The sequence below is a fragment of the Pyxicephalus adspersus genome, chromosome 3 (genome assembly GCF_032062135.1).
Source record: "Pyxicephalus adspersus chromosome 3, UCB_Pads_2.0, whole genome shotgun sequence".
NCBI classification, from domain to species: domain Eukaryota; kingdom Metazoa; phylum Chordata; class Amphibia; order Anura; family Pyxicephalidae; genus Pyxicephalus; species Pyxicephalus adspersus.
In genome coordinates, this window is record NC_092860.1 from 70,293,770 (window position 1) to 70,317,187 (window position 23,418).

The window sequence follows — 23,418 nt, forward strand, 5'->3', positions numbered from 1 at the left end:
TTTTGTTTTTTTTTTATTTTAAGTTTATTTAAATGTATTAAATATTGGACATATTTCAGTGAGTTATGCCCAAGAGTTATTCGTTTACAATGCAAAATAAATTTCCATGCAAAATATTGTAAAGCTTTTTGCAAGAAAATATGGACAGGATTAGAACACTAGGGGGGGGTTAAACTACAAATTTACCTTAAATGTATTCACTGAATACAAAAAAAAAAGTTATAACCTGATAAATCATTTTCCTTAAATCATCTTGGACAGTTCCCAGCTGCAGGGAGAAGCGCTGAGGTTGCACCGAGGTGGGGGTAAAACCTGAAAAAAATTATATATGTGTGTTTGTATGTATGCCTTGCAAACATACCATTGTACCAGAACGCATTTTTCTATATTGTATGTATACGCACACACATTTTGCCTGTCCGAGTACAACTGCCAAAGTGTTATGGAATGTTTGTACATGTAACATTTATAACCTGTATCTTCAGGAGCCTACAAGAGTGATAAACGACCCCTCTAGAACTTGGTCCACTCATCTGCAGGTTTTTAAAATTCGTAGTAGTGTTCATTACCTTCATGTACTCACGTTGATCATTATTTTGAGTTTGTTTTATGGAATTACTATATTGTTTTATCTTTGAAGAGTTACTTGTATAATCCAAGTAAATTAATTGTGCCTTTTTTTTTTTATTACAAACATAAATTTAGAAACTTTGGAAACATTTACACAACACAAAAGTCTGCAAATATTAAAAAAAAAAAAAAAAAAAAGAAGACTTCCTAGTTCCTTGCATCAAATTTCGAGATGTATAAAAGATAAATGTTTTTCAGAAAAATTACAGTTTTACTTTAAACTGCAGCCTTAACTTCAAGCTTAAATATGCGATTTATGGCTTACATCAAAGTCAAAGAAAGGATGAACAGGGTCCTGATGAAAAGCTAATTGCACAGTAGTGGCATGCTATTACATATAAAATTAAGAGACCCACAACATTAAGTCTGCTTTTAGGTTGTCCTTTGTGTATATCATAAGAATTCAGGTCGTTCTTCAGAGATAAGTCGGGGTCTCCTGACCTGTCAACAGTCTGTATGTGGAGGCTGGCATGGTTTTGATATGGACCTGTTGAAAAGACAGCTTTGGTTAAAAAACATATAATTCAAATTTTAAAGAGTGATAACTTTAGGTTTATCAAGGATATATGTTAGGGGGAATTTTACAATAGCATATTTCAAATACAATTATTTTAATATACCTGTAAAATAAACTTTAGGTACAAGCCTATATCTAGTTATTACCTCCCCTGTAGCATCCAGGAGGGTCTGGATAATTTTCTCATGTGATGTGGCCACCACACTTTGTCCATTTATTTCAATAATTCGATGCCCAACTCGGATTCCTCCTTTTTCAGCAATGCCTCCACGGACAAGGCTGCAAATCTGCAAAGAAACACTGCAGTTATATATTTATCATATACACAATCATGGCCAAAAATATTGGCACCCTTGCACTTATGTCAGAAAATGCACCACTTCTCACGGAAAATCGTTGCAATTACAAATGCTTTGGTATTGTCAGCGGACCTCCTTTTTGATTTCTGTAAATAGTCGAATGATGTGTAATACCGAAAAGCTGTATGTTTCTGTCCAGAGCTTCTGTCCAGAGCTGTCTCATCTGTCCAGAGGAAATTCTTCCAGAAAGGGTCAAACTTCAATCTGGCTTATTTCTTTTTCTGTGCCAGTGTCAGCAGTGGGGTCCTCCGGGGTCTCCTGCCATAGGGTCTCTGCAGGTCAGCTTGAATTTGTTTGGAAGTTGATTGAGGTTCTTTATCCACCTTTCAAACAATTCTTTGTTGTAACGTATCATTAATCTTTCTCTTTAGTCCAAGGCCAGAGGAGAGGTTAGCTACATTTTCATTGGCTGTAATCTTTCTTACAATGCTGTGCACAGTAGACACAGGAAGATTCCTGTAGATGGACTTGTAACCTTGGGATTGTCCATGCTTTTCTATAGGTTCTCAAATTCTCAGACACTTCTGCTCTTCTTTCTTTTAATCTTTTTAATGTTCATCCAGTGCCAACAAAAGAAAAAAAAAAACATGACAATACTAAAGCATTTGTAATTGCAACAACTTTCTGGGAGAACTGGTGCAAAGGTGCGTGTGTGTGTGTGCGTGTCAGGAACACCATAGATGCACATACTTAGTTACTAGTTAATAATAATATTTAAATCAGTTACCACTCCATCTTCCACACAGAAGCCCAGTTGGTATGATATATTAGGCCTATGTATGATGGCTGTGACAACAGGTGGACAGTGAACAATTCTCAGGGTTACTTCAGACTGGCATTTTAGCTCCTGAAAAAGGCAATAGATAATTGGCAAAATTAAAGAAAACCTGTGGTTTTGAAGATTGCAGTATTAAACAGCAGATAAAAAAAATAAAAATCTAATAAATGACTTATTACTGATGGCAAATAATATCACTGAAAAAATCTAATGCACTGGCATATCCTACGTAAACATTTGAAAAAAATTTGTAAACCTAAATTCTTCAAGTTTTAGAAGGATCCTTTTCAACACATGTAGCGTTTGGGCCAGAGAATAAAGTTACCACTCCCTCAAAAGATTTTGTATTTTCTGAAAAGAGGGACTTCGAAAATAAAGAATGTTTAGGTAATTACTCCAATCAATGTAAAATCAACACATTTTATGATTGTGCTGCAAAAACGGAGCAGCACAAATTGCAAGCAGCAGCACTTCATTTACAAACACTGCTATCAGCTACAGAGACTGATTCACGAAAGGATCTGAGAATGTTTAAATAATAAACTGTGTGAATATTAACTGTAATGTTCTAATTATGTACAGATGATAAAAGTAAACCAAGATTTTCTTCATGTTCTTGCATAATTAAAGTGTTCACACAACTTATTTCCAGATTCACCTGTGCCCAAGCTATGGACAAGAAAACATACAATTAGAAAGTACAGATAACAAGGCTACACGAGGGCATCTTTTGCATCCACTAATAGATTGTTTGTCTTAACCACAAACCTGTCCCCCTTCCAAAAAAATGAGGACATCAACAAAAACTGGTAAACCAAGTTTGAAAATATGTGCTGCTTTCTGTACAAGGGCCACACTCCTGGTACCTTCCTGCTGTGGCATTGTCCAACTGAATTCTTACTAAAATGTCCTCAAGTAAGGACCATGGCAGATGAGAACTGCTACAAGTTTCAATAAACTTACAGGTAACAGCAACTTTGAGAAGTACCAACATCTCTAGCTCCAAAGGAAGCTCAAAACACAATTATTATCACAATAAGGTGAAGTACAGAGCACCAGACAGGGAGAGACTTTACCCACCAACTCAATGAATTTCCCTGTCCAAAGATTGCATAGACTTGTTCCGTTTCGAGAGGACCTTTCACTGAAGTTTAGCAACGTGATTTTGTACATTGAGAAAGTCAAGACAAAATTGGATCTATGCAGGAATATAGACAAATGTTAAACTCTGGGCTATTTGGTGGTAAATGTTAGATCAAGATCAAGGAAAAAAAAAAAAATAAAAAAAAAAAGGAGTGATGGAGTGACCTTTTGAGGCTCAGAATCCACCTAAATTCTTGAAAAGCCTGTATGATGATATACAGAAAAAATGTATATCAATGCTCAAAAATGTCATGAAGACTGCGTTTGCCGGAGAGACAGGACATAACTGAAGCCATAACTTGGTAAATAGCAGAGGTGTCAACATCAACCCTAAAATAAGGATTGCAAACTGTAGTAATGGTCACATCCCATTGCAAAGCGAAAAATATCCTAGTTGCTGTATTGAATGAGGAACAGTAACATAGATATTAACAAGAACAGAAACATAAGTGAAACTAACAATATACCATGTAGCACAACAGGGGGAACAAAAAAGGAGGGGAAAGGGGAGAAGGTCCTGCTCCCATTTTCTATCAGCTCTCAGGAACACAGAGACAGGTAAGGGAGGGATGGGAAGTGAAACAAGTAGCATAGAGGATACCCTGAAAAAAGCAAGCATTTAATATGCTTTATGTTTCTATATTAAAAATTTGCTGGTCTGAGTGAGGTCATGCAAACTTAGTCTTGCAATAAATATGCTACTTGGAGAACTTAAAGATACAATCAGTTAAAAAAAAAATATATAAGTAAGAAGCTTTCAATATCCTGTAATATTAGTTCCTCTCTCCATTTTAGTGTCCTATTGTCTTGTTCAAAAAACACAATTGGAACAGCACAAGTGACAGGGCTCAGTCTAGATATGCATTCTATTCTCCTACTTTTCCAGTCCATTCTTTACGCTCAGTCACCAGCAATAAACATGTACGATTGTTGCTGCTTAGTAGGTTGACAGTGGAAGCTAGTCATTTGGTAACTAAAAACATCAGAGGCAATTGACCTGTCTTTGACCTCATCTACACCAAAAGTTTACCTCTTCAAGTTCCTTCCCACACCAGGCCTCCACATTCACTGCTTAAAGAGGAAGGTAGCCAACCAGAGGGCACTACCAATTTTTATCCAGGCAAGCAGTCTCTGCAATTAACTAGCATATACTCACCAGACACCTGGATCAGCTGGGATACAGTTAGGTCAATAAATATTTGGACAGAGACAACTTTTTTCCATTTTTGGTTCTGTACATTACCATAATTAATTTTAAATGAAACAACTCAGATGCAGTTGAACTGCAGACTTTCAGCTTTAATTCAGTGGGTTGAACAAAAAGATTGCATAACAATGTGAGGAACTAAAGCTTTTTTAATCACAATCACTTAATTTCAGGGGCTCAAAAGTAATTGGACAAATTAAAAAGCTGAAAATAAAATGTTCATTTCTAATACTTGGTTGAAAACCCTTTGCTGGCAATGACAGCCTGTAGTCTTGAACTCATGGACATCACCAGATGCTGGGTTTCCTCCTTTTTAATGCTCTGCCAGGCCTTTACTGCAGTGGCTTTCAGTTGCTGTTTGTTTGTGGGTCTTTCTGTCCAAAGTTTAATCTTCAACAAGTGAAATGCATGCTCACATGGGTTCAGAACAGGTGACTGACTTTGCTATTCAAGAATATTCCAATAATTTGCTTTAATAAACTCCTGGGTTGCTTTGGCTGTATGTTTTGGATCATTGTCCATCTGTATTATGAAACGTCTCCCAATCAATGTGACTGCATTTAGCTGGATTTGAGCAGACAGTATGCCTCTGAACACCTCAGAATTCATTCGGCTGCTTCCGTCCTGTGTCACATCATCATAGTAACATAGTAGGTTAGGTTGAAAAAAGACATAGGTCCATCAAGTTCAACCACTAGGGAAATAAACATATCCCAGATATAAAACCCTAAGACATAGTTGGTCCAGAGAAAGGCAAAAAAAAAAAAAAAAAACCCTGGTACAATTTGCTTCAACAGGGTAAAAAAAACCTTCCTGATTTCATGAGGCAATCGGATGTTTCCTGGATCAACAGTCATGCAGTCTTCTCTTTATGGTAGACTTGGATATCGATACGCCTACTTCCTGGAGAGTGTTGTTCACTTGGTTGGCTGTTGTGAAGGACTTTCTCTTCACCATGGAAATGATTCTGTGATCATTCACCACTGTTGTTTTCCGTGGACGTCCAAGTCTTTTGGTGTTGCCGAGTTCACCAGTGCTTTGTTTTGTGTCTTTCTCATGATGTACCAAACTGTAGATTTTGCCACTCCTAATATTGTAGCAATTTCTTGGATGGGTTTTTTTATGTTTTTGCAGCTTAAGGATTGCTTGACCGGATAGTTCATTTGCTACTTCTGCAGTCCTCATGCTGCAACCAAGTAATCCCGAGCCCCATAGCACCCCCCCCCCCCCCCTAGCTATGCAGTGTAGTCACTGCCACACTTTGCTGAAGTTACTCGGAAAGAGAGAAACACTAGTAATGTCTCTGGAAACACACAGAAGCCAAGCTCTTGCCTAGTTACAATTAAATAAGGAATTGCAACTGGATGAGAAGAAAAGAAATAAGCATTACAGAGGTGTTGGATGTTATTTTTCATGGCTGTGCTCATTTCATCTGCTGCCTGCAACAAGATGTCATTATAATATTAAAAATCAAGATGTCCATTACTACGAACAGTGGCAGAGTGGACAGTAGCAGAGGTGATTACTACTTGTGTTCACTGAAGATGGGTTCATTTTGACAGAGTTGCCTATTGAATTATACCATAAGATAGCAGCTAAGGTATTGGGAGAGCATGGATGGGGTGAGTGAATTTCCTTCGCCTTTGAATAGAAACATTTGTTAAAGTTCAGGAGTTGGTTTTACAACAAACCATATATGCCTCTATATTTACAGAAAATGGTCCTCTGGTTTTGGAAAATAAACCTTTTTGGTACCTGGACATCCTCCTGCTTCTGCTAAAATTTTCCTGGTTATGGACATCATTTAGTGAAGTTGATATATTTTACTATTTGGTGAGCCTGCTAGAACTGATCTTAATAGAGCTTGGTCATTTGCAAGCTAATTTTACTGAACTCTGGGCATTCTTTTTGCATTCTACTATATTTTACTATATTCTACAGCACTACTAATCTACAATGCTTAGTAACTGCTTAAACACAGAAATTGTGAAAATCAACGTACAATTATACTATTATGCCAATATTTGATTTTTGACTATGGCATGTGTATGATGAATATAACAGTCCACATTCAGGTCCTTTTTAATCAAAACCAGTAAAATCCAAAGTTCAGTTATTGTAGTGAGTTCCATCACAACGTAAAAGAACCAGGGTACTAACAAATCACTTGCATGATTTTTATTGCGTCACAGCAATGAAACATAAATTGTATACAACAGATCAGATTTTCCTCACCTTCAAACATACAAAGTGCTCATTTGCCTAACATGAGCCTAACAGTGGCAGCATTACTCCTGTCAAATGCCTCAAAACAAGATGCATGCAATTAAGCAACCTGACACTTGCTTTGATGACCCTAGCTTTTTTTTTTCCAAAAGAAAATACCAGATATGAGAGATCTGACATGATCTGGGCACTGGGCACAGTTCTTTGTGTGGGTATATGCTACCATATTTCCTGCATGTAACAGTTCTGCCCAGCAAGACGCTTAAATGCTGTATTTTGACATTAGATTAACGTAGGCTGATTAGTAGCATAAGCAATTTTCCACCCTAGCAACTGTTTAAGGTGAGTTCAGTCTGGCCAGCATATGTAATCCTGTATAAAATCAATCCAGAGGTTATATCAGACAATTGTTTTGTCTTAATTTGAACATTGACATTTTCTATTCTTTGGGTTTGCATAATGTAGCAAGTTAGTCCTTTACATTACTAGACTTGACAAGTGCTTGATTAGGTATTCACAAAAAGTAATAAAGTACTAAGTACTAAATGCTTGAGACATATAAATAAGAGAACAACTCATACAAGATGAACAGATAAACATTAAACATATCAAAGTCAGAGTAGTGAAAGTAGGTGCCTGTACTTCATATTTGCCTGCGTTTTTTTTCCCCAGGATGGTTTCATTGGTTATAAAGGATATAAATGCTTAGTGTTCCTAACTTACCCGTATTAGTCCCTGACATGTAGGAAAAGGGAGCCCTACTAAACTTGTGCCATTGACACTAATCACATGATCTCCAATGCTCAGCTCTCCACTGCGCTCTGCTGGTCCTCCATGCATAAGATTTGCAATAACAACTGTAGGTAGTAGAGATCCCCAGCCTGATTCCACAATAGTCACCCCTAGCACTTCTCCTTGTTGTTTCTGGATAAAAACCTATGGGTTGATTCATAAAAAAAAGCAGTATAAAATTAGTTTTGTGCAGAATCATGCCTTCTTCCCAAAATTATTTCACATCAAATAAATTAAATTAAAATTGTTCTAAATAACGACAAGGAAATAAAAGCAGTTGGCATTCAAATATGCACAAAACAACCCTATTTCATATAAAGTGTAATTTTGACATGTGTTATTTTCATTACCATGCAATATATGCAGCTATATAGCCCCCCCCCCAAATAAAAAAATAAATTAATAAATAAATCCAATTAAATCAAAAGCCAAATATTAATATATTTTCTATTGTTAGCTTCCAGCTAGGGCATACAGTGAGTTTCTATGAAATTGAGGATTTTTGTGAACTGAACATTGTAATGGCTAATTTTGCAAATACAATAAACGGTTAGTGTAAACAAGCAGCTTTGAGAACTGGCATTACCAACAAAAAAGTATCTATAGTGCTACTTTTAATATTTAAGAAACCCAATATTATTAAACTATAACAAGTATATAAGTAATTACCATATCAAATAATCAGATAAAAGTGACCGAACATGTAAATATCACATATTATTACGAGTAAGCTTCATATTTTTCTAGCATTTTTGAAGTGTATCATAGTGAAATCAATTTTATTAATTACAACAATTTCAGTATAGGCAAACTTTACTTTATTGTATTGCAGAATAAGTTGCAGATATTTTTTTTCCCCTTTAAGGGTATGCTAATAAACGTCCAGATCCCCTTAAAAATATCTGCACGTTTTGTTTTGTTTTTTTATGGACCTTAGAAAAGGTATTGCCTCCTTCACCTAGCAGAAGTTTGCCCAACTCCCCTTACCACACCACACCACCTTCTTCTCAATCACTATATATGCTTTTTCTTTTATACATTTTCCATCTTCCCTGCGTTTTATTACCTGTACCCCACATTCCCCCTCTATATCCTTTAAACTGAACGCTACCAATATGGGTTTTTTCTTGGCCATCTGATGCTGCATTTTCTCATAGGGCACATTCTCTGTTCACCATCCTTATATTCCCTGTGTTGCCCTGTTCATTTGTCTTTCTGGGTTTGTTGTACCCTCCCTTGTTTAATTAAATGTAAAATTAGATTTTTTGAGTGGTATTACCTGTTTTCTTTTTACAGAAACGAAACAATAGCATAAGTTGCTGTGTGTACTGTTTGTGTTCTCATACTTTTGTGTTGACAACATTTTATATTGCTTAGTCCTAATTGAAGAATTTATTTAAAAATTAGATAAATGTAGTTAAGGCCAATAATATGTTCAATATGTATTTATAAACCCAAATACTAGCTTTTATCTTTTTTTTTAGAAATGTGTCTGTTTGTTAAACAGGAAATTACAGCATAGGTTCCCAAACATTTCTTAGTATGTATTTATATGTATAGTTTAGCCAGCCTGTGCCACAAATTAGCACAGCATTGTGTGGGAAAATGACTTGTTACATTTGTGACAATCACTGGACAAGTGAGCCATGGCAGTAGATAAAGAGCAATGCTGGTACACTGACAGTCAGTGGAAAGCTGCAGCAGTGTCTAGTGGCTTCCAGCAGGGAATTGTGCAGGTACATTGGTGGTCAGTCAAGTTGCTGCAACATAGATCAGTCGATCATTTCTTAGAAGCAGTTGGTCAACTAGTAAGATTGTGGATGTGGTGGTAGTCTGTAAAATGTGCATATGTGTATCCAGCAGTAAAGCCTTTGGGTGTTGCAGCACTCAGTGGAGAATTGGCACTTCAATTGCAATCAGCAGATACACTGATCATCAACAAAAAATTGCAACGGGATGGTGGCAGTCAGAAATGTGCAGTTGCAATATTAGTAAATAATTGTAAGTATACAGGTTAGTGAGGAAGTGCAGTAGTGTTTAGCATAGGTTTGGCCAACAGATATGTGCTTGGTTTAGTGGTTTAGAACCATTACAGATTTAAAGCTATGCAGGCAGTGTCTTGAGGACCATCTCATTGTTTACATTTTTTTTTTTTTAAGTCAGTGACTCCAAATATGCTGTGGCTACCATTTTGTTACAGAATGCAATTGTGTTTGCTTCGTCTCTGACCATGTACAGCAGGGCTGCAGCATGACAACTACATCCCCCAATTACTTGAGGGGCAAACAAGAAAATTGATGTCATAGTCAACATGATTGACTAAGCAGGGCATGTCAAAAGTCAAATGTCAAAGACAGAAACAATTAGACAACTGTAAGAAAATGGTTGACTGTGCAGTAGGCCCAAACAGCTTAAAGTAAATTCAACAAAATGGCAGCTGCTGCAGGCATGCCTAGATGCCACTCCCATTTTGAAAAATGAGTCTGTGGATGTCTATCCCAGCCACCATTTTAATGAAGCCCACAAAGAGCAGCTTCTGATGTATCTCTAATACCAGCAGGTATTGAGGATCCAGCTATGTGCTTTGTTTTTTTGTTTTTTGTTTTTTTTTTTTTTAACCCCGCACTTTTGTTGTGGGGGTTTGAAATATGGAGCATTTTCAGTACATGGCACATTTTGGCTTAAATGGAAAGGGGTGGGCAACGCTTAATTCACTTTCTACCTTTCTAATTTACAATAACTATAGGATGTAATGAACTCCAAAGAAGTGTTTTAAACTGAAAACAAAGAGTGCAAAAATTGAAACCAGTGTGTGCATAGGATACATTTGTTTAAATTGAAAAGCTATATTGCTATATTCTTCCTTTAAATATGACTGCTTCAATTGCATTTCTTTTTATTATTTTAATACTTTAGTGTTCCACTAAATTTGCCAATCCAAATTGTGTTTACAAAAATGTATTTTATTTTCTTATTGGAAATTTAAAGGATGGCAAAAAAAAAGATTAAGGTACAATACAGAAAAGTTACAGAAATTGTACCAAAATGTTGCAAAAATATATCAAAACCAAGCTGTAGCTTGATGACACCATAGGGACAACAAGAGGGGGAGGAAAGGAGGGAAAGTCCACTCAAGGGAAAACACAGTCAAGAAAAACAGTGATCCATCCACAGATTCCATGTAAGCTGAACACATGTGGTGTGTCCTTGAGAACACGCAAGTTTATAGTTCATGAATATCCAGTTGAGTTTCGCATTCAGTATAAAGAAAGTGATAGAAAAATATTTTTAATAGAAGTTCTCAAATTTAGCATTTAATATTCTGGTAAGATTGGAGATAACCCTTTTCAATAAAGAAGCATTGCATACAATTTATAACAATTAATGTATTCCTTACCTCCTTGCAGTTGTCTTGTTTGGTAAAGTGATCTAAATCTGCATTGTACAGTTCAGTTGTTGGTGTATTTTCTATTTGTGAGGGTTCTAAACCTTCAGATTGGAGAAAATTGTGGTATGCCAATGCAAAGGCCTGACCAATGGCCTGAGCAATGAGTCGTGCCTAGGCAAGAACAATAAAATTTAACTGTTAAAAAAAACTAAATAAAAAGTGTAAGAGCAGTTAAAAATTAATGTAAAGGTTGCTGTGACTTACATCCACTGACTGAAAGACATGACATATAATCCGATGTGGTCTTTTATGACAAGTAGGATTCACTGAGCTACGGGGTAATTTCCTGTGTGCCATAATAACCACAATACTACCAATGTCAGCTGTGTAGGAAATAGTCTGCAATGGGTGGTCCATCAGGACTTCCTAAAATTGTACAAATGACATAAAATCATGTAAGTTTATCCAATACACTATCATTATCAAAAAAAATAAGGAAACATATTAAGTTTCACCTGGGTATTTGCTGTCAAAACTTTAATGCGCTGTGTTGAAACCAGAACATCCACTTCTGCCATGGGTTGAGATTCTCCATCTGGTGCCTGAAAATTTACAGCATAAGTTACCCCAAAAGCAGTACATTGTAATACAAAATATTACCTTTGCTTGATACTACAGTAACCCCATGCCTTATCAAATTCACTTCTAAAGCACAAGAACTATGTTGTTGTTTATTTATAAACATTGACATAAAGTCAAACTAAAAAATTGATTATTAGTTTATTCTTTAATCCTACCTTCACCCTGTCCACTGCTTCTTGCGCTTGTTTCATTCGAGTATTTGCCATCTGGTGTCTTTCGCATTCCAGTTGTGTAGATCCAAGATACCTGGCTCCAAAAACTACCCCATCCAGCAAATCTTCTGATTCACAAGGGCCTGGAACTGGAAAAAAAACACACACACACACAACATTAGCGGTCTATTTAAGTTAAAAGAGAGAGAGAATTTTTTGGAATCAGGACTCTTGTCTGGTCATACAGAAAAATTTTAAAAATTCATCATTCTCTACAAGCTTCTAGTGAGCAGCAAAAAAAAAAAAACAAACCATCCAACCATACACATAAAAACCAACACAGTTTCCTAAAAAATGTGTAAGACATCTTCAGGGCAGACTGCTGTACAGCAAGTTTCTGATAATTTTACCTCAACTGGGTCTGTTCATAGACAGCAGCCATACAGGTATAATGAAACTGCAAACGTTATTTTGTATGCATTTTATCAACCCAACTGATGGGGGTACTAATTTACAGTAAACATCTATATGATACGAAATAGATGTGCAGATGTGGTGTTACAGGCTATGGGTAACCAACCAAGTACAGTAATCTGCAATATATCATGTAGTTCCTTAGCATTGTCAGAAAATGGTAGACAAGTAGCTCATTCATTATCCATAATGACATCAGAGGAGTCTCTTCACCATAATCCCTAAAAGACTTAATGATCTGTGGCCCTGGGTTTTTTAACCTACTTCCTGTAAGCCCATGCAGTTAGGAACCCACCACCTAGGAGGGTGCCATTCCATTACACTGGGCTCATACCATAACATTGAATATTAGTTGTACACACAAAAAAAAAACAAAGAAAATTCAAACAAACTGTAAATCACACTTCCTCAATTCCGAAGATCATGATGCATTTGACCAAAAAACATTAAAATGTTTTAGACTAAAGATCACAACATATGCCTGCCTATATATGGCAAATAGAACAGAAACAAAGTCATATATGCAGACAATAAAAAGATGGTCTGTGGAAGTTTAAGGTCCTGAACAAAAATATAAAGTTCTAGCTTCATAAGAAAATTCTAAAGACAAATATTAGGACATGAGTGTGTGAGTAGAAGCTAAAAGTATAATTTTATTACGCAAGTAAATTATTCTAAACTTAACAGAATACATGAAAAGTAACTACTTTAGTTGTCATACATTTATAACTCTTCTGGAGCTTTTTATTTTTTACATTTATCAACTCGGTAATGTAATAATAACTTTGCAATTTCCTATGCATTTCAAAAGCAATGCATACATTAGGACCAAAAAGGCTTTCTTTTAACAATATCGCTTGGTAACGGTGATTCAACAAATAAGAGCTCTTACAAATATCTTTTGATTGGAATAAAAAGAATAATAAAAATAAATATTAAGAGTACCAAAATTAGGGTACACATTAATATCCCTACAGGTATAATAAAGTATAAGTATACCTATAACTTATAAGTATAAATACAAGTCCTTTGTTGCTTCCATGGGTGGATAACACAGGTGGAGGCTGCATAATTATGCGCTCTCCACAATGAATGTTTTTTCTCTGTCAGCTTTTATTTTATTTTTTTTTTGCCAGTGCTTAAAAGAAATGGTTGCATTACTGTGAATTAAAGTAGTATACTTTTAATCTATAATTTGTCCTGTATAAAATGACACAATCTTTCTGATGTGGCACTGACTTAATATTTGCAAATGAATGTATTTTAAAAAAGGGCAGATGGTAATTGGAGCTGATTGGGGTTAATGGTAATAAGGGGCTAAATGAGAATGTATTTTATTTATTAATTGTAAGATCCCTTTGAATAAATGAACTCCTGTTAGCTGCTTTACATAAAGCTCGTCATTTTACAAAGTTTTACAGAACTGCAATTGGCTGAAGGTCTGATCAGTGAAGCAAAGGCTCATTGTTTCAGTGCATACAAGGGGCAAATGCCCATTCAAACCCTACTGACTCACATCAGGCTGAAATGGAATCTCAGGCAACATAGTATAGAATATTTCATTAAAAAAAAGTATTATGGCATCATTACAGTGTTGTTCTAAATTATGTTTCTCACCAAAAGACATGAAACATAAGGATTTTATCATGAAGGCTCATTATCCCTCATACAACAGCAATTACAGCTAAAAGCAGTACAAGGGTTCTTTATCTTGCAGTGGTCATTATATATCTGAATGCACATTTCATTATCTTTACAAGAAAACCGATAGCACAACATACAAAACGCCTAACAACATATATGAAAGGCACATATAAATGCAGTTAGGAACATATTATTAAATCAATACAGGTAATGTTTCAGTGCTTCTGTAGTGTGGGAAAAGGAGAAGCAAACCAACAGTCAATTAGGTTTACTACATGCAAAAGTGCTGATAAATAAAAATAATAATAATCAAGAGAGTTTTAAAGCTACAATCCCTCTTATTGAATCTTTAAATAAAGGCGTGTGCAAGCAGCTAAGCCCAATAAAAAAAAAGATGCTTCAGAGAAACCAGTATATATGTATATGTATATATATATATATATATATATATATATTAAATGGTAAGTCCATGCTTACAAAATAGGTTTGTTCTGTCACCTGAAACATGGCACCTTTGTAAAACATAGTGATTTTACACTATAGCACTTCATTCCTCAAAATCTTTTTCTGATACTTGCAATAAAGTCAGCTGCCAACCTAACAGGGATAACTTCTTCAAAGGACAGACACCACAACAACAACAACAAAAAATGAACTTTAGTTTTAAACCTTACCAGCCCTTTAGAACTCTAAAGTTTTGGGAACATTTCAAGAATTGTTAAAGAGAGAAAATTGTCCAGAAAAAAAAGAACAGGTATTGCTGATGGAAATAATTGATTAGATAATAAAATGGAGAACCTGGAGTTAGTACAAACCAAAAGACTGCAATATGATATAATGCCTCAAGATAATTTGAAGTTAAACAAGGAATAATTTACGAAACCTTGCATATTAGTTTAGTATTATTAGATTAATCCATTAGTATGTAAAGCATTTGAGGTTTTTAAGACAATAAAGGCATCTGCTAAAACTGTACAAATAGGAAAATACAATTTAGGAGAAAAGACCTTTTTTTTCCTGTAGTATATTTTTGGAAAATATATACTGAAAAAACAAATACATTTTAAAATGACAGTTGTCCCAGTTGTACATAAAAGGCTGGTTCATTTTTTTCTAAACACTCTGATCCCAAACTTGTATTTCCCAATTAGTAACTCTGGCAAGCCTACAATGAAATTTTATGATATACATTTGATTTGAGAAGACATCTAGACAAAAATAAAATGGTATTGTTACTCAGAATACAGGTTGACAATCGAAAATCCGGCCATCGATCATCCGTTTCCTTCAGTTTCCCGGCATGAATTTCAGATTGAATTTTCAATACAGGGGCTGCAGTACACTGTTTGGCCACTAATGTTTTGATGGCGCTGTTCTGCAGAAACAGCTGTTAGGTCTTGGTAAACTAAATACACGCCAAGACGTTTCTGCTGCCTGCTTCCTGGAACTGTGCCAGATGTCCGCGGGTGCCATGAGAGGAAGGCCTGTGTGTGGAGATAAGTATAAAAAAAAAAAAATCGAAAATTCCAGCGTGCCTTAGGTTGCCGGAGGTTGCCAGATTATTAATTGTCAACCTGTAATTAAGTAATCTGCAAAGAAGGAAATGAGGAAAAGAGGAACTGTGGTATGCATTCCAAGAAAAATGGGTTATTGGCCAAGGGATAAAAAAAAAAATCTATATCTTGGGTTACTGATGACATTTTTAAAGCCAAAAATTGTTGAAAAGAAGCAGCTAATGAACTAGGGAGCTGTTCAGAATGCTCCAAATAAATGGGAGAATAACGAGTTAAGGAAATGCAGTCTCTATTAATACCACCAACATTGCTCCAAACGGGATTAAAAACACTATGACCATAGAGACCATCAGACTCATTATGAATGGAGAATTTTTACATAGTCCTTATATTAGTCCCTCATAGTTAGTTGCATACCTTTATATTTTCCAAGGAATTTTGGGGTCTGCCAAGACATAATTAATATGGCTCAACTATTATTTAGGTAAATCATTTTATTAATGCAATCCTAACACAAAATCCACACAAGGATCCTTGCAAAGCTATTGCATAAAGCCTTGAATAATTTATTCTCAAAAAAAGCTTCCTAACTTTCGGTTAACAAGAACCCTCAGAATGCATAATACACTGTGTAAGCCTCGGAGTTATGCCATGCTGAAACAGTCAATCAAAATAGCTAAATCCAAAATAAGATTGGGGCAAATGTTTGCATTGGCAAGGGAGCTCAAAGACATTATATAACCGGGAAAACGGGGGGAGGACACCATTTAAGGACTTAGTTCTACTTTAGCATAGCCGCTCAAACAAAGAACAAGGGTAAATGAAATGGTAACTGCAGTTCTGTAGAAGACTCTACTAAAATTTCTGATGATTTGGCAACCCTAATTTGCCTATTCTCAACCAGCAAATAGTTCTGCTTTAAGAAGATGGTAGTATCACCAGAACTTTACCACACAACTCCAAAGCTTAATAGACCTATTCCATTAATAACAATATTTTGTTGTTCTTTTTAATCACATGCTTTTCATCTTTCTTCATTTAGCATCTGGTCACCTCCAAAAGGCCTTAACTTTTTCGAGGTGTTGTTTTCAATATCTAAGTCTTTGATGAAGTCACATAACTTTTTTTCTGCCTGGTAGAATCAATTTATATCTTTTTCAAATATTTCAAGTTGTTAAGAAGGACCCGTAACTGCTGAGTAACAGCATCAGTTTTGAGGAGCAAGAGATTTTATTTGGTTAAGTGCAAGTAAACCTGTCACAAGGTTTTTTTTTTACAGGCAAATATTTGCAGTAGCCTAGAAGTGGAGATTGTTTTCTTTGCATGGGCTGTTGGAAGAACAGGTTTAACAAAAGCTTCCTTTATTGGTGGGCTTTCTTGTAAAAGTAACCCTACTGTTAGCATAATCATAACTTTATGAGAACAACTCACATAACAGCTGCTGCAGATTTCCTAAATTACTGCTTTGACTTATTTTGCCCTGTCTACTTCAGAATAATGAAAGTGGAGCGAGTGGAACTGCTCAGGTATTGGTACAATCTGTTGTTAAATGCCTATTCAGGTACGAAAAAACACCCACATATTACCACAGTAATTATATCCTATGTTAAATGTCTGCCTATTAGATATGGCAGTATACTTATTGTGTCATGCTTCTTGATTCAAATTACCATTTAAAAGACCATTGGCCTCCAACTTAATGGACTCATTCACTGTATATATACCTTTTGCCAAAGTTGGGTAGTGAGGGAACAGCATCAGAGTCTGTGGGAAGAAAACACTAAATAAATACAACACAAATTAAAAAAATAAATAAAAAAACATTCTACACACACACACACACACACACAAACACACTGGAAATATACAACAAAAAACTCAAATTATTTAGAAGTTTAATTGTTTGAAATTTAGACTATATTCCAACATGTTTATTTACATCTTAAGGCCATTGCAGTGTCAGAATGAAAAAGCAATAAGTAAAAAGCCAAGAAAAAGCCCTTCATCAACTATACTCCAGGATTTACCAATTTATTAAAATACATCCTTGCCTACTGGAAATCCTTTCATGTTCTGATATATTAAATCATTCCATAGTCATGTGTTCACACAATTAATCCTCACGAACAAGAAGTGCCCGTGTAATGGTAATACCTGGGCAAATTCCATTACTATAAACTCAATGAAATAGTTTATGGCCAGAGATGCATCCTCTACGTTTTGTATAAGGTTCTGCTTATTTTTGTTAACCACTGTGTAAATAGAGAACACAGATTTAACTAAAACACCAGTAAACCTGAATCTTTGAAATACAGTGGTACCTCGGTTTCCGACAGTATCTTGTTACGGAATTTTCGGGTTACAAAATGGATGAAATTTTGTTTCTGAAACCAAAAGGAGCTTCCAGATACGAAATTACAACAATGTAACATCTTGCCTCGTCTCATCTCCCCTTTGTCTTGTCTCCTGTCACTCAGGCTACCAAAGTCTTAGTAAACTAGTAAACATCTCTGACTGTGCCTCGAGTGATTGCTGCGCTTTATTACCTTTTTTTTTTTTGCTAATTTTTTTGTGTGTGCTGGTATACTATACGCCAAAAAAAGTCCTCATTAAAAGGTAAAGTTTTTCTTGATTTCTCTATATGTTAAATAGTACAGTACTTAAAATAAATATATCATTTTTTTGGTTATGAGAACGGATTATTTCCATTTCTTTTATTTGATTCAAGTTACAAAATTTCGGATGAAGAATGTTTTTTGGAACCAATTAATTCCTTAAACCGAGGTACCACTGTAATTTTATGAAAAACTAAATATATTTCTGTACTATGAAGGTGAATAGAACAATTCTAATAGTAATTTTGGGGGATTGAGACTGGGAAGGGAGTTTTAAACATCTTGTACAAATGTTAGACTTCAACATTCAGGAGGTGACTGTCCTCACCTATTACACTCTAAATACTAAACAAACTTTATTCCTATTTCACAAAGTCATACCCATAGAAACCTATTAAACCGGAATGATTCCTTAGTATCAGTAAAAAAGCAGTGAAAATCAGATGCCTTCACACAAATTTGAACTGTCCTTTTAACATCCATCCCAACTGTGATGTGAGGTGACCTAATGCAGCATTCAGTGTTCAGCCAGTATATCTAACCTCTTAATAGGCTCACACAATTCAAACATACCTCATCTAAAGAGTGGTATTAACAATAGTTTTATGCCAAATGCAGTAAAGCACAAAATATGCTGCCAAATGGAACAGGAAAACTCTAATTACGCAATTTTGCAAGTGAAAAACCAGAATAAACACCTTAATAGGTAATAGAACAAACAGGTTCTATAACAGGTAACAGAACAAAATTAGAGCCAATCTGTCAGCATACTATTGGGGCAAATTTCCCTATACTTCCCACCCCAGAGGAGCAACAAGAAGTTAGTGAAAATCCCCCATGGTGTTGGAAAATGTATTGTCAAAAACTACAAATGAGTGATAAATCTCACCAAAAGGGGCTCAGATATAAACAAAAAGGAAGATCTAACTAGAATATAATTAAATCTTACAGATGTATTTTGTGAACATATTCAACCCTCAATCTAACTGCAGCGTTCCTCTCAACCCTAAAACCATATATGAGTAATACAAATATTCAACAAGGCCCTTAAAATCCTTAAAATAATACTAGGAACCAAATATATTATCAGCCATTCAGTCATTAAGTGACAAAATTAGGAGACTCTTATACCTAGCATATCATATTAAAAAGAAAATTTCAAGAAGACTTTCTGTCACTATTGAAAAGGTGTTTGATACAATATACTGATGAAATATGCTTGAAATCCCAAATCATTATTTACTATGGGAAAGTAAAACTCCTGTAGAAGTAAATAGTACTTTATATTTAAAGTATTAACAGATAGAGGTTTCCTACAGATTGCAGTCCCTCACACCAACAAAATATACAAGTGATATAACTGTATTTCCGAATGTATTAATCTGTTGAGACAGCAGTCTATTCAGACAAACGTCAAGTGGTCTGCCCTTTCCCTGTAAGGTCCATTTTACTATATTTTGTGAAGGAAGGGGGATAGGAGGAAATGGGGAAAAAAAGAGAGAAAATGGTCTGGTGGAAATGATGAAAAAAGGGGGGCTAGGGTTTTAGTAAGGAAAAATTAAAGAACAATCGCATATATAACTCTTCATGTGCCTACTGTCAAATTGGGGAGTAAAGCTGCAAAGGAAACAAGTCCATAAGTGCATGGAACCCATATCATAGGACAGAAGAGATAACATTTACCAAGTGCAAGCAAAGGCTGAAATGGGGAAGGAAAGGGAGGAGGTCCCATTGCCATTATTAATCCGAAATATTATCTTATAACACATGAAGCTATGATGACAATAAATATCCTAGAACAGTGGGGGACCCTTGAAATACCTTTCAGGTCTTCAAAGAACCCCAGCTATAATTACTTTATCCACAACTCACAGTTTATTAGTGTCATGGTCAGTGGAAAGAATGAGCACATGTAAAGTCTTCATTTAGTATAGAAGAATGAAACACTTGTTGACCAATATAGTGACTGGGGCAGAACATCTCAGTACACTCTGGGCTTGAACCAAAGCACAAACGTAATCTAAAGCGGTCATTTCATGGAGAGATAAATAAACTTCCATTGCTAAACTGGTGGTGTTCTGGTCCTCCACCTTTATTACTTTCCCAATCTCTGAACCAGAATGAATATACAGCTCAGGTGTTCAGACAAGTGTCACACAGTTATCTGCATGCTTATTTCAGCGGTGTCACAAACTTTTGACACCAAGAGATTGGCTTTATATCCGAGTAATTGGCATTCTTTACAAGTTCAGAGACATAATGGAAAATGCTGAAGTAGGTGTGCTTTAACCAGAACATTTTTGCGATGAGCTGATCAAGCAGCATCTCAAATAATTTCATGATCTAAAAGTCTTGTATGCGGGAATTGGTTAAATACTCTCCCACAGCGCTTCACAGGTCTGTTTGGAAGAGGAGATTACTAATTTTCAGGTTGGATTCACACCACAAGCCCTTGGCGTTCTAATTCTCTCCGTATTTCCATGCAAAAAATGTTACTTTTTTTTGCATGGAAATTTATTTTACATTGTAGGTTATAATTCTTAGGCATAACTCACGGAAATATGTCCAATATTTAATACATTTATTAATATATTTCAAATAAAACACAAAAATCTGTTTAAAAATATTGAAACGTAATATAAATGTACAGTGGCATGTATAATATATATATATATATATATTTTATGAGGATTTCTTTGTATTGGACTCAATACAGCTATTCTGTATTGAATCTAATACAAAATTATTTTGAATTTACCAATGTCACTGGGAAACCTCAGAGATCGTCCCTGCAGTTTGTGGCTGAAGATCAGAGGAGAAGGACATGTCCCCAGCAGGACGCCGACGGAGCAAGGTAAGTGGGTGTTTTAAGTTTTAGGCGACCCCGAGTGTCACCATGGATTACCACTAGGGGGGGTTAAACACAACACATTGACTTGTTGAAGTACTGCAAGTTGCTATAATGCTTTTTTTAATGTGGCTAAATTAGGATACTTAGTTGAAAGAATCAGTCAAGTGTGGAAATACAAAGTAGTAAAAATGTAAGGGGCATTGATATCTAATAGAGTAAAGAGACTGTTTTACCCACAAAATATCATAAAAACCTTTATTAAACAGGGAATTTTCTCAAACATTCCCTTGTGGGAATCTGTTCCAATGGCAGGAAAAGATTCCCGCAAGGCAATGTCTGCTTACCTGTTTTAAAAATAAAGCCCTTAAAGTTGAAGTAGTAAACCTAATAAACTTGGAAGTATGAATCCAGACAATTTGTTTTTCTAGTCACCCTTTATCAGGGTGCACCACCAGGCACTTTTCTGTAACCACCTGGCTGTTTTTGGGTGCTTACTAAAGAGTTGGGTAATACAGGGACTGCCACCCACCTATAATTTCTCTCCACCCAGCTTAAAAAAATTTCCCGGTTCACCGTTGCTAGTGTTTGATAAAAGTGGGAATAGGATAGAACCTCAGCCAAGTGTTTATTGCTACCCGCATCTTTGATAAGCAGACCTGACTTCAAGCGTACCTAAACTCACAATTTTCACTTTACATAAAAGGGTAGACACCCCTTTTATGTAAAGGTAAACTTCTCTTCATTTTTTTTAGTGCAACACCCTTTTTTTTAAAAAAAAAAAATGTTTTTGCATTTAGCCTAGGCGACCGAGAATGAATAGGAGCGCGATACCTCCACCATCCCGGGAGGCTCTTGGGTGCTCCTTCTGCGCATGCCCGAGCATCCCAGACATGCACAGAAGGAGCCTTTTTGTGAAAAGGGAAAATTGACAATCTCAGGCATGCAGTGAGATCGGCAAGTTTTTTCCTCCCCATCTATGTCACCCGATCTCGTCTTGCCTGGGTCGTGTGGCGTAAGAAGAAGAACCAGAAGAAGAGGAGACACGAAGGCCAGGACAACGTGGGATGCGATGGAAGAGACCTCTGGATCGACTGTGCTGCGGGATTAAAGGAAAGTGAATCTTTTGGGGGGACTTTTGAGTTTAGATCCTCTTTAACCCTTTGTCTGGAGGACAATTGGCAGGAAAGGAATGCGAGGCGTGACCCCAGAATTTGGTGGTTGTCACTGAAACTTAGAGGGGTTATCTCCTATTTGATTTTTGGACAAGTGTCGGAGATGCTATTTTTTCTTCCTTTGAGTAGTTATCTAATTAGCATCGTCCTGTGTGGCCAGAAACAGGAAAAGCAGAAAAATGAGGTAGGTGCAAGGCAAGCAAGGTAAATGCAGTGCACTGGCATATTTCTTACCTCCTGGGGATTTTCCTGCAGGGGTCGCTGTTGCAGTGAAATGTCAGATTCAGCTAAGCTGGCAGACATCTCCTCTGTGCTGAGCTCGGCGCTGCTCGGCGTCTCGCCCGGCTCCCACGCCAACATGACGCCACCTGGACGCTCGTCTTTTTTCCCCAAGCCATCTAACGTAGCTAGGGGCGTTCCGGTACTCTCATTTGCCAGAGTGCCCCCCTCGAACTGAAAAAGGCTGATCAATTCCCCGGTGTCATTGTCTGTCAGGAACAGTCCACGACTGGTAGAAGCTTGCAGATCGGATTCTGAGGCTCGGCTTACAATGTGTGCCTGTCCTTTCCCTATCGCTATATGTAAAGGGCAGGGCTGGCACTGACTGGCAGCTTCCTGGTGACCCCCGCCCGGCCTCTCATTACAGCAGGGGGACGCCGGCTCTGTGGACGGGCAGTCCGGGCTGGGCAGCTCACTCATGAGGTCTTTCATATAAAACGCGTCTCCCAATGTCTCCCTATTTATCTGCGAGTCCATGTCCGAGGCCATGATTGTATCCGGGGTCACAGGGGGTCTGGTGTCCATTTCTGAGGAGCTGTCAACACGAGGGGGCCCCGCAGTGTCCGGGGGGCCCTCCCCGCAGCAGCAGGCTTCCTCCCTGCCCCCCACATAACAGCTCGGCGCCTCTGTGTCCATGTGCGGGGCCGTACACACGGCTGTACACACGGCTTCTATTCGGCTCTACCGGGATAATGCAACGTGTCACATATACCAGGCAAACTATTCTGTCACCACTGCCAACTACACATTGGTTCTCTTCCCAAATCCTCTGTGCTCCCTTCAGCATAACTCACAACTCAGCCAATATCATAGCCTCTTACTACAAATACATTCGCTCTATTATTCCCTCTATAGTAACTTCTGTTTTTCCATTTCGCTAAACTAGAATAAAGTACGCAGCTGTGGGAAGGCGCGGAGCAGTGCGGGAAATGTAGTTCTCGGCGAATAGGATTATGGGAAACCTAAAGTTGAATTTACATATCTGGCTGCTGTGACTTTAGTAAAGGGCGAACTGTAGCGGAAACCAGCCAAGGA

The 23,418-nt window shown here is 36.8% G+C and overlaps 1 protein-coding gene across 2 annotated transcripts; it reads right to left on the minus strand.

The window, feature by feature from the left end:
• Positions 1 to 23,372, minus strand: LOC140326479 (amyloid-beta A4 precursor protein-binding family A member 3-like). Of its 2 annotated transcripts, none has more exons than XM_072405111.1 (10): positions 22,339 to 23,372; positions 17,137 to 17,230; positions 11,838 to 11,983; positions 11,556 to 11,642; positions 11,305 to 11,466; positions 11,050 to 11,211; positions 7,584 to 7,796; positions 2,234 to 2,353; positions 1,294 to 1,434; positions 1 to 1,117 (listed from the first exon to the last, which is right to left on the minus strand). In XM_072405111.1, the coding sequence occupies exons 1-10, from the start codon at positions 23,017 to 23,019 to the stop codon at positions 1,046 to 1,048; spliced, it is 1,878 nt and encodes a 625-aa protein (XP_072261212.1). In that variant the 5' UTR covers positions 23,020 to 23,372; the 3' UTR covers positions 1 to 1,045. The 2 variants fall into 2 exon arrangements, with proteins under 2 accessions (XP_072261212.1, XP_072261213.1); XM_072405112.1 differs by having other exon boundaries at positions 17,191 to 17,230; positions 22,339 to 23,370.
• Positions 23,373 to 23,418: the final 46 nt, after the last annotated feature.

Coding starts and splice junctions, on each gene's coding strand:
- LOC140326479 (XM_072405111.1), bottom strand. CDS start 23,019: ATGGACACAGAGGCGCCGAGCTGTTATGTGGGGGGCAGGGAGGAAGCC. Junction 11,643..11,837: donor AAGCAGTGGACAGGGTGAAG/GTAGGATTAAAG, acceptor GTAAATTTTCAG/GCACCAGATGGAGAATCTCA. Junction 7,797..11,049: donor AACAAGACAACTGCAAGGAG/GTAAGGAATACA, acceptor ATCAACCCATAG/GTTTTTATCCAGAAACAACA.